The 16,723-nt window shown below is 38.2% G+C and overlaps 1 protein-coding gene across 13 annotated transcripts in view; it reads right to left on the reverse strand.

Annotated features, from left to right (window-relative positions):
• Positions 1 to 16,723, reverse strand: part of NAV3 (neuron navigator 3) — an 854,219-nt gene that overhangs the window by 234,885 nt on the left and 602,611 nt on the right. For all 13 annotated transcript variants that reach the window (XM_030548663.1, XM_030548662.1, XM_030548658.1 and 10 more), the window contains 2 exons: positions 15,193 to 15,265; positions 9,759 to 9,942 (listed from right to left, as the gene is read on the reverse strand). In XM_030548663.1, the coding sequence (XP_030404523.1) occupies positions 9,759 to 9,942; positions 15,193 to 15,265 (257 nt within the window). The remainder of the gene's footprint in view (positions 1 to 9,758; positions 9,943 to 15,192; positions 15,266 to 16,723) is intronic.

A 16,723-nucleotide genomic window follows, 5' to 3' on the forward strand; every position in this document is an offset into this window, starting at 1 on the left:
CTCTCTCCTGCCATCCATCTCCACCCTCTGACTAACAGAGGCTAGGGATATCATTCCTTACCCATCCTGGCTAACAGCCGTTAATGGAGTTAACCTCCATGCATTTATCTGTTTCCTAGAGACTGGCTCCATGGGGTCCCTCACAAACTGGAGACGGTTACTATGGGTTTGTCTTTAGTATAGCTTATGTACATACTCCACGAACTGAGCATTTGAGCTTGTTTCAGAATCTGGGATGAGCCTATGTTGTGAAAATGGAAATGCTCAAAGTAGCTCCTGCATGTGAATGGACACAGGGTGCTAAAATTAAATTAACCCAGGGATTCTCAAACTTTGGGGTTGAGACCCCTCAAGGGGTCACGAGGTTATTACTGGGGGTCACGAGCTGTCAGTCTCCACCTCAAACCCCGCTTTGCCTCCAGCATTTATAATAGAGTTAAATATATAAAAAAGTGCTTTCAATTTATAAGGGAGGGAGGGGTCGCACTCAGAGGTTTGCTATGTGAAAGGGGTCACCAGTATAAAAGTTTGAGAACCACTGAATTAACCCCTCTGAAGCCTCAGGAAATGCAGGGCGGCAGTCTCCCTTGGTAGAGTTGGGAAGGATATTGCTCTTCTCATGTGATCCCTTCCTCAGTGGCTAATTTTAAATGAAGCTACCCTCCCCTGACATGAATCTCCCTATGGCACTGAAATTAAATAGAAACTATAATTTGGCGTTTGAGAAGTGAAAGAGATGGTAGCCCTAATGGAAAAGCTAGCAGCTTGGCTCTTCTGCAAGCCTCAAACTGCTGAATGAGCTTTAGGGTAGGGAAGGCTGTGCCTCCCAAACATCCTGGCCCAGCCCCCTATCTGACTCCCATCCACTTCCTGCCCCCAGAGTCCCCACCTCAGAATCCCCGACCCATCCTGCTCCTTGTCCCCTCACTGCTCCCCTGATACCTCCTCTCCAACCACCACCCCAGGACCCCACCCCCACCAACCCCCCGTGTTCCCTGTATGCCCCAACCCCTATCCACCTCCCTACCAAGTCCTGACAGAGCCCCGGAATGCCCATGTTCCAACCCCTCCTTCCCCATCCCCTGACCGCCCCCCCCAGGACCTCTGCCCCTTTCCTGTCCCCTGAAAGTTCCCAGGACTCCCTGCCCCTTATCCAACCCCCCCGCCCCGGCCCTCTGCCATGCTGCTTACTCCCGCCTCCCCCCTCGACCAGAGCCTCAGCGCACTGCATCCAGGAGTGGCCCTGGACAGTGCTGCAGGGCGTGACTCCAGCGGGGCCTAAGTTCCCGCCGGTCAGCCCAGAACTCGCAGCCCTGCCCCCTTAACACGCGGCTCTGAGTGGAGAGGAGCTCAGGCCCCACCTGAGCCACATGGCTTTAGCTCTGTCCTGGGCCGCTCCTAGATTATTCCTGCCTCTCCCTCTCTCAAAGCCTCAGCGTGCCCTGTCCAGGAGCTGCCCTGGCCCCGGGACAGCGCTGCAGCAGCGTGGCGCCAGCAGGACCAGAGCTCGCAGTCCCCCCACCTTACCATGTGGCTCTGAGCAGGGCAGAGCTCAGGCCCCGCTGGAGCCACACTGCTTTAGCTCTGTCCAGGGACGCTCCTGGGGAAGGGGAAGGCGGGGCCAGGGCCAAAGAATTCTCGTGGGGGCCCCTGTGGGGCCTGGACCTGGGGCAAATTGCCCCACTTGCCCTCCCCCATCTAGGCGGCCCTGATCATGTGCTCACAAAGAGATGCACCACTTATTAAACACTCTACTACATTCTGCATGGGCTTCCAAATGGATTGAAATATATATAGTATATGTTAACATTACTAAGACAACCGTTACTTTGGGATAGATTGTAATAGCCCTTACTCAAGTAACAAAGAGGAGAAAAAGGGAATAATGTCCCTCCCTAATGCGTCTGCTCATATCTGCTTATCTAGGGACACGAGGGGCGGGGGGAGAGAGCAGGAGCTACACAGGTGATACTGCCAATGACATCATGTTGACGAGGAGAAGACAGAGAAAGAGAACAGCCTTGGCTCTGCCCTTACCAGCGTGGGTGATCGGACACAGGAGGGGAATTGCGACTCACTATGCCACAATTAATTCTTTGGCTTAGTCATGAGGAGGTGCACTGATGTAACGCAACTCACTCTGAGCGGCCTGTAAAGATACAGCTAGCCCTATAAAAACAATGAGGTCTATGCCTTTACTCTGAATGTACTGTGATGTAACCAAGACTAGAATCTGGCTTTTCATATTTCGATTTGGGGCTATTTACATTCATAATCTCAGCCATTACATTAACATTTGTGTACCTAGCATAGTACAGGATACAATAAGTTGTGAATGCAACATGCTTCATATTTGCTCTATACTGAGAAAGAAGCAAAATGAAACTTGGTTTAGTGTATTGGCTATAAATGTAACTGCTTACAAGGATCAGCCACCAAACTTTGCTTATGCTCCTAAAAAAACAGGGTTTTCTTTTAATATAACGAATTAACAAAGTCCATCTGGAGCTCAAGCTGTGCACATCATTCCTGTATGTGATAAAATAGTTTGTCCATCTTTTGGAATTTTGCTGACAGCTCACTGAAACCAGCTACTGCCTAATCCATAAATGAGAAAGAACTTTTGCTTTCATCCACATGTGTTTTATTTTAGTATCTGGGTGGTTGAAAGATCAACACTATGGCAAGTTTAAATGTATTGCTGTGATAATGGAATCCACTAGCAAAATGTGGTGTAAAAAATATATATAATGGAACCATTGTTGTCATGTATCTGTACTGACATATATAAATAAGGCCACCAGCACCATGATATTTTTTTTATTGCCAAAGCTCAAAGCAACAATAGAATCATAACTAAATCATGAGATGCCTATCTAAGATACTGTAGCAGCAAAGTCTCATACTTAGTGATGCAGGAACACAGGAAATTTTGAGACGGAAGGAGGTCAGAAAACCGATCTAAGTCTATTATTTCCACTGAGTTACTGCTTATTACTGACCACATATTTTTCCTCTAAGTAGGAGTCTAAATCATTTGTAATATTGTTCATATTTAGTGGCATTGCTATCTTTAATATTTTTTTTCCATCAATTGACTATTCTTTGGATAATAAAACTTCTCTTACTGTAAATTCCTTTAACTCTCTCTGTTCTCAGCCCAAGACATTGTTGCCTTAATCTGAAACTTGAAACTTAATTGCTGCCTCCAGAAGACTATAGGGCAAATGATATTCATTTTTTTGGGGGGGTGGGGGATAATCCTGCCTTACTGAGGCAGGTCTGACTCCCATTGTTTGGAGTTTGGCTTGAACTAGTTTTACAGGACTGGGTGCATTATCTCCCCTCTCAGAGCAAACCTGATCCTGCCACCCCTTTAACATTCTGACTGCAAACATGCATTGGAACTTTTGCTTCTTCACAATAATCTTACTAAAAAAGGGGACTGTAACGATTGCAAATGCAGCCTCGTTGGTTCTCTAAAAAGTGCATTTTTTGTTGATTCAAATCCACTCTAGTACCTGTTCCTATCAGACGCTTACTTCCTTTTCTGTTACTGCTGAAGAGGACAAACTTTCTCCCATTGAAGTTGATAGCAAAACTCTTTTGACTTCAGTGGTATCAGGAGTGGGTTCAAGCCCAGTGACAATTATAGAAAGGCCTGAACCAAAACCCCAGATCCAAACACCATCAACTTTGAAATCTGGATCAAACTTGAATTTTGTAGCATGCGCTTCTCCCTTACGTTCCTACTGTGAAATTCTAGCCTCAGTGGCAAAGCTCCCAGCGGCTTCAATGGGGTCAGGATTTTACCCACTATTATACTCTGATCATGTTCAATATGACTTATTGGTAGTATTTTCCCTTTCCATGTTTATAACTGTTTCATGTGAGGCATGTATTTCTAAGTGGAAATTATTACATCCATAATTTCATAATTTTCAGTGATGAAGGAAATGAAACAGCAAACCAAACAATCAAATAGAAGCTACGGGTTGCTGAAATAAAGATGTAGGATCCTGACTTTTGGAACCCATTTTTTAAAATCTTGGCCAATACTTTTATAATCTAGACTATATTTATCTCTATAGCAGTAGACTATCTACAAAGGGTTAACTTTTCAAAGTGCTTTACTGAAACACATGTAATAGCTAAATACTTTCATCTCATCAAGATGAATCTAGGCAATTTTCTTATCATATCTGACTGCCACAAAATGAATTTTCTCACCAACCTGTGGTTTCTACTACACTTCTGTTATTCACTTTGAAATGTACCCACAAAATATTTAGAGACCTCTGAATGCTTTCACTTAAAGGATCAATATTCTGGACCTGATTGTTTTAATGCATTACTTTAATTCAAATCCAATCTATTTTTAAAAACAAATGAAATTAGTTTGAATAATGTATTTGTATATTTCAGCACAAACTACAATACATCTAACACACAGAGACCAACACTCAAATATTCCCACCATTCAGCTGAACAGGCAGTTGAGGTGTGTATGTTGGGGAAAAAGACTAACCAGACCGGGGCAAATAGTAAAATAATCCTCAGCAGAGTAATAAACATTATTAATAAGGAATTGCAATCATAATAGATGTTTTCAAAGCTCCAAATCACACAATGAAAATTAAATGTGGATGTTAATGTTTAAAAAAATGTATATAAAACATATCCCTTGTGCAGTATACAGATTTTGTTGTGTTTACACATATACACAAAATACATTTAAAGGTAGAATTTATACAGCCCATTAAACACAAAGTGTGTTTCACAGTGGCCCCAACTAGGTGCTCTTGGTGAACAAAATGTACAAAGAAAAAGAAAGTGGGTTGTACTGCCATTAACCCACGTACAAGAAGAAAGATGTTCTTAACGAATGTAAAGGCTTATATAAATCATTATTTATGAGTGAATGAAGATAAACATGCCATTCAAATATTAGTTATCCTGTCTCTGCCACACTAAGAGCCAATCCTATAATCCTGATCCAAAAATCAGTGGGAATTTTTCCTGGGTAAAAATGGTTCATAGGCTTCAGAGAATAGAAAATATGTATTGCATACGTTTGCTGAAGACAAAAAATGTTATGAATGTGTCCCTAATATTGACATGAATAATGTGCTAACCTTAGTTTTCTAACTGACAGACTTTTTCAGAGCATTAAACATTACCTAAAGATAGGAACTCTTAGGGAAATTGGAGCAGGTTAAGCAAGAAAATATTCAAGTAATAGCTGCAAGGAAGACTTACAACAATACTTTATATTTATGAGAATCATCTTTAAGATGAAGATCAGATATGGGGGGATAGAACTACACAATCTAGCTAACTCCACTAGATAGATTATTGGAGCAGGTTAATTTCTTCTGATAGTATAGAAAAAAGGAACAACGCAAGGCAATTTTATGTTACATTTTATTGAGACTCTATTACCATTTAATGAACTATGTTAAAAACTATTTGTCAAAAATATGTCAATGGTTATGTTTTAGGTGGAAACATTAATGTTAATTCATCTTGAGCTTCTAGGCAAGCAACATCTAACTCAATAAGCCCAATGCTATTTTTGTTTTTGCACACGTATCTTCCAGAGACTTTAATGGAAGTTTTGAGTGAACAGGAATGAAGGATCTGATCCCACTGAAAACAGCAGAAATCTCTCCATTAATGTCAATGTGCCTTAGATCAAGTTCATTGTGCGTCAAGACGCAAAGAAATTGTATGTTGTGATGGAAGCTTCCAGTCACTTAGTTTTAGAGGATAACCCACATTTTATGTGGGAAAACACTTACAATTATTTGCTTTTGATGGGAAAAACGAAAGAAAATATATCTAGAATAAAAAAATCACGGTCAAGCAAATAAAGTGCTGCTGTGTGTCAGATAGATAGTGCGATACAGCATGGCCAGAGGGCAGCAGGAGAGTGTTAGCAGGGAGCCTTATTCCCTGCAAGGGGAGGAAGGTTTGCTATAGATTAACTAGAGCACCTGAAGCCAATTAGAGCACCAGCAGTCAGTCATGTGATAAAAACCCCTGCTTCAGTCAGACTGTGGGGGAGTTGGAGCAGAGACCAGTTTGAAGGAGTTGGAGAAGAAAACAGTTTTGAAGAGAGACAAAAGGAAAGTTTGGAGGAGTGCTGCGGTGGGCTGAGAAATCCAAAAGAAACCTAGGTAAGGGGCACCTGGCTTATGTAAAAGGAGGGCAAGAAGCCCTTTCACAAGCTGAAGGGCAGGAGAGGGAAGTAGCCCAGGGGAAGGAACCGCTAGTTCAAGTGGTTCACCACAAATCTCAGGGCCCCTGGGTTGGGACCCGGAGAAGAGGGTGGCCCAGGTCCCTGCCTCTCCACTCCCCTCCTCAAAGACACTAGTGGGGTAATTAAAATACTGGTTCAGAGGCAAGCAATGGCGCCCTGAAACTTTCCCCAAAGAAGAGAAAGCGCGAGACCCAGCATAACAGTACTGGCAATTTGCCACAATATATAGAGAGATATTTCTCCATGCAGATTTTTCAAGAGCACCAATTTTTTTTCTCAGTACTAGAGGCTCATTATTATATGACAGTGTCCTGTTGTTCCTCCATAACAACAACAAAATAAAAGTGTTAACTTTGATAAACATACTAGACTTTCCCATGATGTCAATTCTTCTATGTTCTATATGTTCTTAAACTACTAGCTGAACAAGATAAAGGCAAGTATTTGTAGGGAAATATTAAAGGTAATCTTTGATCTAGAAAGCATTCCGAACCAAGTGCCTGAGTCTTGGTCACTAATACTATTCTGCAAAATACTAGGAGATGTTGTAATGTTATCTCCTTCATAAAAAGTTCAAGAGATGGATGGGATTGCAGGTGATCTCTGGGGGAATGAGATCAAATTTCTGTAAGTGTGAATATAATAACTGAATTCTTGTTTTCTGTTAACCAAATGGGAAACTATAGAGGTGATACAAGGGAAATTCAGGTACCAAATCTAGTGTGCACAGATTTAGTAAAGGAATGAAGCAATACAGCCAACAGAATCTCAGGCAGAGGACACAAAGGGTTTGTCTATACTGTGATCAGGCACCCATGGCTGGCCCGTGCCAACTTTCTCAGGCTTGTGGGTCTTGGGCTATGGGGCTGTTTAATTGAGGTTTAGATGTTTGGGCTCAGGCAGCAGCCCAAGCTCGGGGACCCTCTCACCTTGCAGGATCCTAGAGCCCAGGCTCCAGCCTAAGCCCAGACATCTACACAGCAATTAACCAATCCCTTACCCAGAATCCTGCAAGCCTGAGTCAGTAGGCATGGACCAGCCACAGGTTTTTAATTGCATTGTGCACATACCCTAAGTGAAGTAGTGACCCCTTACTTGGTTAGAACTTCTAGCTAAACTTGCTTCAACTCTTTGTTCCTCTTATCCTTCAAGAAGGCATGAGACATCAGGGCTCTGAATATATCATAATCACGGCTCTCAACATAAGGAGGCATACATAGTCAACAGAACCAAGGGGAGGATCTTTGCACTTATTGTATCCATCTTTTGATCCACTGCTTTGGCTAGGAACACTAGCATCATGCCAGTACTCCAAAAAGACACCACAAGGCAGTTCAAGTTGTAACAATGGAGAAAAGAAGCACAGGGAGATGGCTGGTTCAAAAAACGTTGAAATCTTGGATGATGACTAATGAAAGGCACCCTGTCTAAAATTAACCCTTTATCTGCTGCTTTGAGTAAAGGACAGGATAACAGAATGTAATACCCTCTTCCAAATCCTTTAACATTTTGATTTTCCCTTCAAAGTCTCTCAGACAATCACATATGTACATGCTGCATATAAAGTGGTGCTGAAGCGGAGGAAGGAATACAGACATACTGCTGCCTATGCCTGACAACTTGCTTTGTAATAAACCTTCCAATTCTTTTATTATACAAGGTGAAAATTGTATCAACAGCAAAGGCTTACTATTTGTCAGAGTGCTGAACACTGAGTACACGGGGAGCCTCATTCAAAGTCACTTCCAGCACAGGGGGAAAGGCAAAACTGAAAAAAGCAAAGTCTTTATTTTGTGAAAAGCAAAGGTACATAGGGCCCAATATTATGAGATACTGACTGCCTCCTGTGAGGTGGTGTGCACTCTCAACTACCAGGTTATTTCCATGGGAGTTGAGGGTGCTCAGCATCTTTCAGGATCAGTTTTGTGTTTAAAGTAGAGCTCTGCAAGAAAAAAAACACAACTGCATATAGTTTAATTTTCAGTGGAAGGCAAAAAAAGATCAGTTCTTTTGAAACTGATATCCAAGGCAAGTCTAAATAATATGATTTCTGAATTTTCTTAGCCTTTCAAATGAGATAAGACAGTCAAAATGCCCCAACCAGCACTTCCACTGCAAACTTTTTACTGCATTCATAATTTCAAGGCAAAAATTTCCACTGAGCTGAAATCTGGTAGACGATTTCTCAGCACGAGGAAACACATTTATCCTAAACATTAATGTAGGGGGAACAAAATGGTTTAAGGATTTGTACATGTGAATGAATATAAGTACCAACACATTTTTAGTGCACTCTGATACTCTGATACTTTGACAATCTAGTATTGAGTGAAACGTATCATATTTTTCCAGGTGTCGTTGTTCACATATTAAGCAGCTATCATTCGAACAAATAAATAAATAGATGAAGCAAAACAAAACTGAACTTTTACAAGATTAACGCTCTGGTCTAAAGGCTGCAGTTCATATGAGTTTATGTATGTGCTGTCTGTACTATCTTTTGCTTTTTCCAGTAAAGTTAATAGTGTTAATGTGTTTTCAAATGAAGGACATATTTGTGTTTAAAAAATAGTTCGCATGTCCCGGTCAATATATAAAGCCCCTTTCATAATATGTTTTTCAGCTACACTGTGAAACCATTGGAGTGCAATAGCTAAAAACTCCATCGCTGTGAATTCGATGGGTTTCGATACCTAACACTTAAACCAAACCTTTATGACAAAACACTGAGAAAAGCCTTCTGACCCTTTAAAAGAAAAAAAAGTGTAAACCACTCAGGCAGACTGTGTACATAATTCACTGAAAATAAAGCATAGGGGAGCTTGTTTATTGTGAACTGTTTTCCAATAGCTTCATATTTTTTCTTGTTTATTCATTATTTGGAATTATTCACTGTATAGTTAGGCAAATGCCTCTCACTGTTGAGAGTAGGCATGTGAAATTCATTGCAAGTTGTCAATATACTACATATGAGATGTGTTAGCTGGTTTTGCTTAGGCACACATGACTCAGTATTGTTTCTTTTCCCCAAGTGGATGAGTTTAGCACTAAGAATTAAGGTTCTGGTGAGATACTCCTATGAACAAATTCATCATTTGCTTTCCATGGATATGTGCCATTCCCTGTAACATCCAGGCCAGTTAAACTCATCTTCCAGAACATTTACACAGCAAACACAAAAGTGCATGAACACAGTCAAAAAATATTTAAAAATTCAACCAAATATTGGTGATAAACATACACTATTCATCCAGCTCTGTTCCAAAGGAATACATCTACTAAACCACCTTGGCACATAAAATATTCATGGTGCACTTATGTATAGCAAAGTAATAGCTATGTAAAATGCTAAAGGCTTTTAAATATTTAGCTAGTGACAAGCTTTTTCCGGTCTTGACCCTCTACAAATTTCTGTCCACACAGAGAGAGTGGGAGGCCTTTTTTTAAACAGACAAATAAAAAGGCCCTTTTAGCTGAGAAAAATACTTTGACCTACCTGGACTGCATATCTTGCTGTGTTTTGGATTGGCTGATTTCAGCGGGAGGGGAAGAATGAGAGACGTGCTGTTGTAACTCTACCAAAGACTGGTAGTATTGTTGCTGATGGTGCTGCTGCTGTTTGTACCGAGACAAACTGAAAAACAGTCCTAAAATGGCTTTCAAATTTCCATTCCTTATTTCTATTAAAAAAAAAAGTGAAAACACCAGGGTTAGACCCTCACTTTTGTATGCGTAGGTGTGTATATATATGTTTGTGTGTCTATATACACATATAAATGTATATATACATGTGTTTATATGTATTCAAGCATCATATCAGGTATCACTATTGCTTGATTGCATTGTTATTGTAATTACTGCTTAATTATCAGTCATTACTTCTTATGTAGCATCTCCATTTCTGGAGGATTGCAAACACGGTAGCAGATTCTTCTTAACACTGTACTACACATCTGTCTACCATGATTAGACATGAACATACATGAACACAAACACAGGTAAAGTTTCTAACCCAGTACAGCCCTAAAGAGCTCAAGTGATCTGCAGCGAATGTGAAATCAATGCATTCCCTCTGCCTAAAATCAGTATAAAGACTTGTGAGAGGTACGGGGGACAGGAGTACAGCTGCAAAAAAGTTACTTATATTTCTTAAACAAAATTCTCCCAATCCAACAAGGTTTGATTAAAATGTAGTTAAAATATCTTTAAAGAAAAAAATCTCCCAAGATAAAGCCCAAAATAGTTGACAGATATTTGAAAACTAGCAAGTTACTAATCAATTTGGGGTCAACACAGGCACAACACTCTGACAGAATCTCAGTGCAGGGTTTGCAGGAAAGACTGTATATGAGCTAGCTATGCTGTCCTGCTGGAGAGATCAAGCATTTGAGAGGATTGAGCCTATATCCCCATTTTTCAGCCATTGTCCACACCGCTACAGAATGTGAATTAGACAAAACAGTTCCCCAACCCCAAGACATACTGCATCAAAACTGCAATAAATAATCCTTCCACAAAGGTGGTTGCAATCCTCTTTCATTCTAGTTCAGAATTTAATTTTACACCTCTACTGTAATTACTCCTAATGTCGGTGTTTTTTTAATTTCTACTGGGAAATACAGTATATTGTATGTGCTTTGTTATTATTTATATTTTGGCTAAAGGCTACAAATTATCCACGTGCAGAAAGACATTGTCTCATCTCTGAAGAACCTACAATCTAAAATGAGAAGGAATATTCAAATGGTGGGTGACAGAGATACTAGTAATATATATACACACCTTTTACATCTATATGTATTTTGAGGGGGGGCTATATAAATACACATCCACTCTATTTGGCTGTCCCCCACCCCATCTATCCATTGTTAGTTGACCAAATTCTAGTATGGCACTGTGGATGTATAAAGTATTGTGGAAAGATCTGATGGAGAAAAGAGTAGTGGCCTAGGAATGGACAGTACTGAGCACAAGAAACTAAATTGTCTTGCAGGGATGTGTGGGAGATTCTAGTTCCTCTATTATCCCTGCAAATTTAGATGTATTAAAGTGCAGGAGCTTTACAGCACTTCTTAATGAATTTTTTAGAACAGAATTTATATAAGCATTTTCGCAGTCATATCCTTAGCAAACTATTTTCTTTCTCTTTAAGAAGGAATAATTCAGCTACTGGCACATACACAAATGTGTTGGCAAAAAAATAGCAGCCAACCTGCATTTGTTCCATTAAACAATAGCAAACACTGCCTTAGATATTAGAGCCTATTTTAATGAGAGGGAATTTGAACAGAACACTATGAAAATTGCCACAGGATCTTCAGCTTCCCATGGAACCACCAGAGCTGTGTACAGAAGAACATTTCCTATATGTGATGTTCTTTTTGGAACCCATGACTTTTAAAGTCAGACTGGGCATGTTGTTCAGGCAAGTGGGCTCCATTTAAAAAACAACAGTGAAACAAAAAGAACATTCTTCCAAAAGACAACCTCATGGATGACATTTTAAGCATAATTCTACTTTAAAATTATTTTCTGTACCTGATATTGGTTTGTTTATTGGTCATTTTATGGCAACAGGCTACATTTTGTGACCTGAAATGATTAATAAAAGAAGAATCTTCTCTTTGAGAAAACAAACTCCATCGGTTTTTAAGCTAAACACACCCACTCACCTACCATTTCCATCTTAAACCATATTTATTTTTATTTCTAAAGCAGGATATGATCAGTTTTGAACTTTATCTTTTATCAGTTTGATGAGACCAACAGCTTTTCAGAAGTTTCTGTAGAAAGGCAGAATCTGTATGTCAAAATGAGCTAACAGGCCATGAGTAATAGGAATAATTATTTCTTATCATTTCCAGAACTACTTACTATGAACTAGAAAAGAGTTTTTTGCAAAATCATTTCCTTTAACAGAAAATGATGAATCATAGCCCACAGTTGCCCCCCTCCTAATAAATTCTCCCTAACAGTTTCCAATTTATTTTCTGATTACACCTGATGCAATTCTGAATAATGATGTGATCATCTTGTCTCCCCCTTAGATAATCAGATTAAATAATGTTATAACTCAAATTGCTGGCAGCAGCATTACAGTTAATTTTTTTCCCAGTAGAAAGTGAAAGTTAAAAAAAAACTGAACAGCTAAAAACAGGGTGCTACAATAAGACCCCAAAATATGTGTAGCTAGGTGTGTGCTTCATAATGCAGGGATTTTGGAAAAAACTCAGAGAATGAAACGAATTATTTTTATTACCATACTTTCAAACCTGTGAAGTTGCTAAGATTCTCTGACCACTGAAGAGCCCAAAAGCATTTTCTAGATATGTATATATTTACACTTGAAAAAAAAAAGATTACCTTTTGCTGCTACTGTTTTATTCTTTATTATCCTTTGGGATCTCCAGTGGTGATTGTACAATACAGTTTTGAAAATTACTTCTGTTCAGTATCTCCTTTTTCAAATGTCAAATCAGATGGCAGCTGGTTGTGAAACCCTTTGTTAAGATATTAGGTTTTACTGCTCCTGTGACTGTTTGCAGCATGCACTGATGAATAACCCACCATTCACCAAAGCCTATTACAAGAAACAGACTTACTAGTTTATAAAATCCAGATAACGAGATTTAAACATAAATATTCTAACAAATGAGTGCAAGAGTCTCTTAGAAGTTCAAGTTGCATTTATTAAGGAAAAATGGATGAATTACATTTCACTTTTCCTTAATTACCTCTCCTAAAGAGGAATGGTAGTACCGTACTACATTTAGTTCATGCTAAAAAAATAAACTTAAGGGAGTCAACCTTTTGCTCTCAGTCACGCTGATGTAAATCTGGAGTAAATTCATTTAATTCAATAGTCTCAAAGGACTTACTCCAGATTTATACTAGTGTGACTGAAAGCATAATATTGCCCAAGGATTTTTAACCTTATTTTAATACTCAAAGTTTGTGTCATCAGCGTTCTTTGGAAGGAACTTTGTGCCTTATTTTTTTATTATCATTATTATTTATGGTTTCAACAGAACACAGAATTGCTAGGAGAGAATTTAGATGTTTTCTGACACAAAATAATTATTTTAGAGTGAAACACCAAAACTAGGGACACAACAGAATTTAAAATAAAAAGGGACAACATTACCAAAAATCTACAGAAATGAAGATATAATTACAATACATTATATGTCATTTTAGAACTTCTCCATTTTGCTGCATACTGACTTAAGCAGGACAAAAATGCTAGTGTATTATGTAATCAAAGAGAAGGGTATATCTGTGGCTTTGCCTTTCAAGTATTGCTAGATTCAGTTAGCATCATTGTTTGTTTGTTTGAAAGGATGCCTTCAGTGACCCCAGCGGACTGTCTCTTATTAGAGCATTTAATTCAGCATCCCTGTTTTATAATATACATTATGAATTATTGGCTCATGACAGCCACAGAGAATGTCCTATATAAGAGAGCCAAACAAATAATCAAAATGCAGTGACTATAGAACTCTAGATGATAATGCAATATTTGTAATGTGTTTGCTACTCTAGTAAACAGAGAGTGAAATCCTGTTGTCACTGAAGTCAATGGGAGTTTTGTCATTGACTTAACGGGGCCAAAATTTCACTCAGAATCTCTATATACTAACACCCTGATCCTACACTACTTGAGCACTGAAAACTCCCACTGGCTTAAATAACAGTCTTGGAAATACTGGATCAACCCCTTCTTTTTTTTAAAATAGTGAGAAAAGCCATCTGTCTGCTGCAAACAGTGAGAATATTTTATCAATCAAATGTATTTTTTTAATATTTAAAAAACAGACAATTGCATTAAATTCAAATTTAAAAAAAAAAAGACTGAGATGTGTACTTACCATTTTAAGAAGAATTAGGTTTCAAAGACTGATAAAGTCTTAAATAAATATTTCTGCTTTTATTATTATACTTTTAATAGGCTATGGGTACTGACAGTGTCTTATCCAAACAAAGCAGAAGTTAGAGATGCAGGAGTGAATTTCAGTGTGCACTGATCATTGTTATTAAACAAAGAATAGAATTAAGAAGGTGTTTGCACCTAGAACATGCTACTGCATGCTGTAGATATGATATACTATCCTTTAAATAAATGATTGGCTTTTATCTCATTTGATAGCGTAAAACACCATGATTTCATATCCAAATTATACTTTACAATCAATTCAATTTGTAAAGTACTTTGAGAGCCTCACATGAAAGGCATTATATAAATGCTAAGTATTCTCATTAGCAGATGGATAGATATAATAGAGAATAGATTATATCAGCACTAAATATGTAATACTCTGAATTAAGGAAGTAATTTCCCCTAAGCAGATAACTGAGTAATAATGTGACAAAGACACCATATGCTGTACTTTTGTGCGCACTTACATAGCAATGTTACTGTTGTACTAAGATCATATCGAGATGGAAATAGTGAGAGATAAGAACTCTCTGTTAACTTTAATATAGAACAGAAGATCTCATTCAAAGATTTCTTGCTGTGTACCTTATATAATGAAACACAATTGCATTTGCCATCTCTGATAAAAGAGTACTTGGCCTTCTACCTTTCAGTAAATTGTGCTAAGGCAAAACTGAACAATTAGCAAATCTTGCAAAGTAGGGATCACCGTTCACTGAAGTCAAAGGAACCAACATACAGTAAAGTGAATTACTAATTTAAATTATTGCCCCAAGTTTCATATACATATTGAATTTTCTGATTTAATCTTTAATTAAACAGGAAAGGAAGTTTAAACCATGTCTGTCTCTGTCTCCTGTCTCTATATGTATATATGTGTGTGTGTATTTCAATGCAGCTTCAGTTTGGTGTTTAGTTGCAAGTAATCTGTATTAAGAAAATTAGTTTTCAGAAAGGAATCCCATTATCTGTGTTGATGATGTCTTTTTCTTACCTTCAGCAGAAAGACCTTGAACATTTACTCCTCTGGCTGCCAGAAAGTTAAGGCAGACATCAACATTCTCAATCTGCAATATGAACAGAAATAACAAGCAATTTAAGGCTATTTACAAAATGTACTAGAGTGAGAATGCAGAGAGGGGAGAAAGAGAGAATGAATACTTTACATTCATCACATACTACAGCTCTTTTCCAAAGTTTAAGAAGAATGATTACCGCTAATTGGAGCATTGCTATAAAGCTTTCATTGTCCACTTTGGTGCTTAAAAACAATTCATAAAGGCCCGATCCAGAATGGCATGCTGACAGATCAGCAACCCACCTACTTAACATAAAACTGGATTTTGTACACTACATATAAGTAGCAATGAAAGCATCCATAGAGGATTAAACACTATGCATGTTTCTGAAAGAATGTGAGCAAAAACATTCAACAAGTGTGCCAAAGAAGGTATTTGTCTGGGATGAAGTGTAATTTCAAGAAAATGATGTCACAGCAACGAGTCCTTGTTTGTTTTTTCTTAATTTTTTTGTTAAACTCATCTATTAGTATATTTTTTGTTAAAGTTTCTCTAAAATATACTTCCCCAGTAAAGGTCATCATGATGTCTACTGCCATGGTTGGTCCAGCACATTGCACAGATACCAAGCACAGCTGTAGATGACAAGAAAAGAAGCATAGAGCAAGAGCAATATAAGGATGACAGTTCTGTCTGTAAAATGAAAAATCCCAGAATAAATGTAATGACTTTTTCTTAATAGGTTAGGAAAATGGAAAGTTCCAAATCGTGTTTTTGTGAGTCATCATATTGGCTGTGTATGTGTTTGTTTTTAATATTTCATAAATCTTGAAACATTAAAGTAAACAACACATTTTAAGTTAATAACTTGCCAAGCAATGATTTGATCTGTCTAGTTAAATTTCTATCAAAAATGGGCAAAATGACATGTTGCCAGTGTCTTCTGCAGATTGGCTTTAAGTTTTCAACTAAAAAAAGCTGATGAAGACTGCATAAATAAAAGAAAAAAGGTTTAACCTATTTAAAAAATGTATTGTTTACATCATCTAATTGTAAAGCATATCAAAAAATGATTCACCCTCATCTTAATATACAAACCCGTAGGTAAGCTGGTAAATGCAATGAATTTTGTTTTCTTTGAACAGGCATCATTTGCACATTCACACATTTTACAATAAGATTTATTGACACTTTTCTATCCACAAAGCCCACGGGGGATAAATTATTAGCTGATTAAAAGGTGCTTAACCTAGAGATTATATTTCTTTCCCAGACTGAGACAACACTTTTCACCTGAATAGCAATGCAAATAAATGAGGAAGCCCATACATTATTCTGCATATCTCCCATGGCTGCAGCTCTCCTTCTACTATTTGAAAATAATGTTTTATAAAATGAACAGAAACTTTCTGTTTGCTTTCAAGAAGTGCACATTGAAGAAATTTTCTCTAAAACCTACACAGTCTCTTGTAGCATGTGGGCAATGTTTTTAAAGGTGAGAACATG

The sequence above is a fragment of the Gopherus evgoodei genome, chromosome 1 (assembly GCF_007399415.2).
Source record: "Gopherus evgoodei ecotype Sinaloan lineage chromosome 1, rGopEvg1_v1.p, whole genome shotgun sequence".
Classification (NCBI taxonomy): domain Eukaryota; kingdom Metazoa; phylum Chordata; order Testudines; family Testudinidae; genus Gopherus; species Gopherus evgoodei.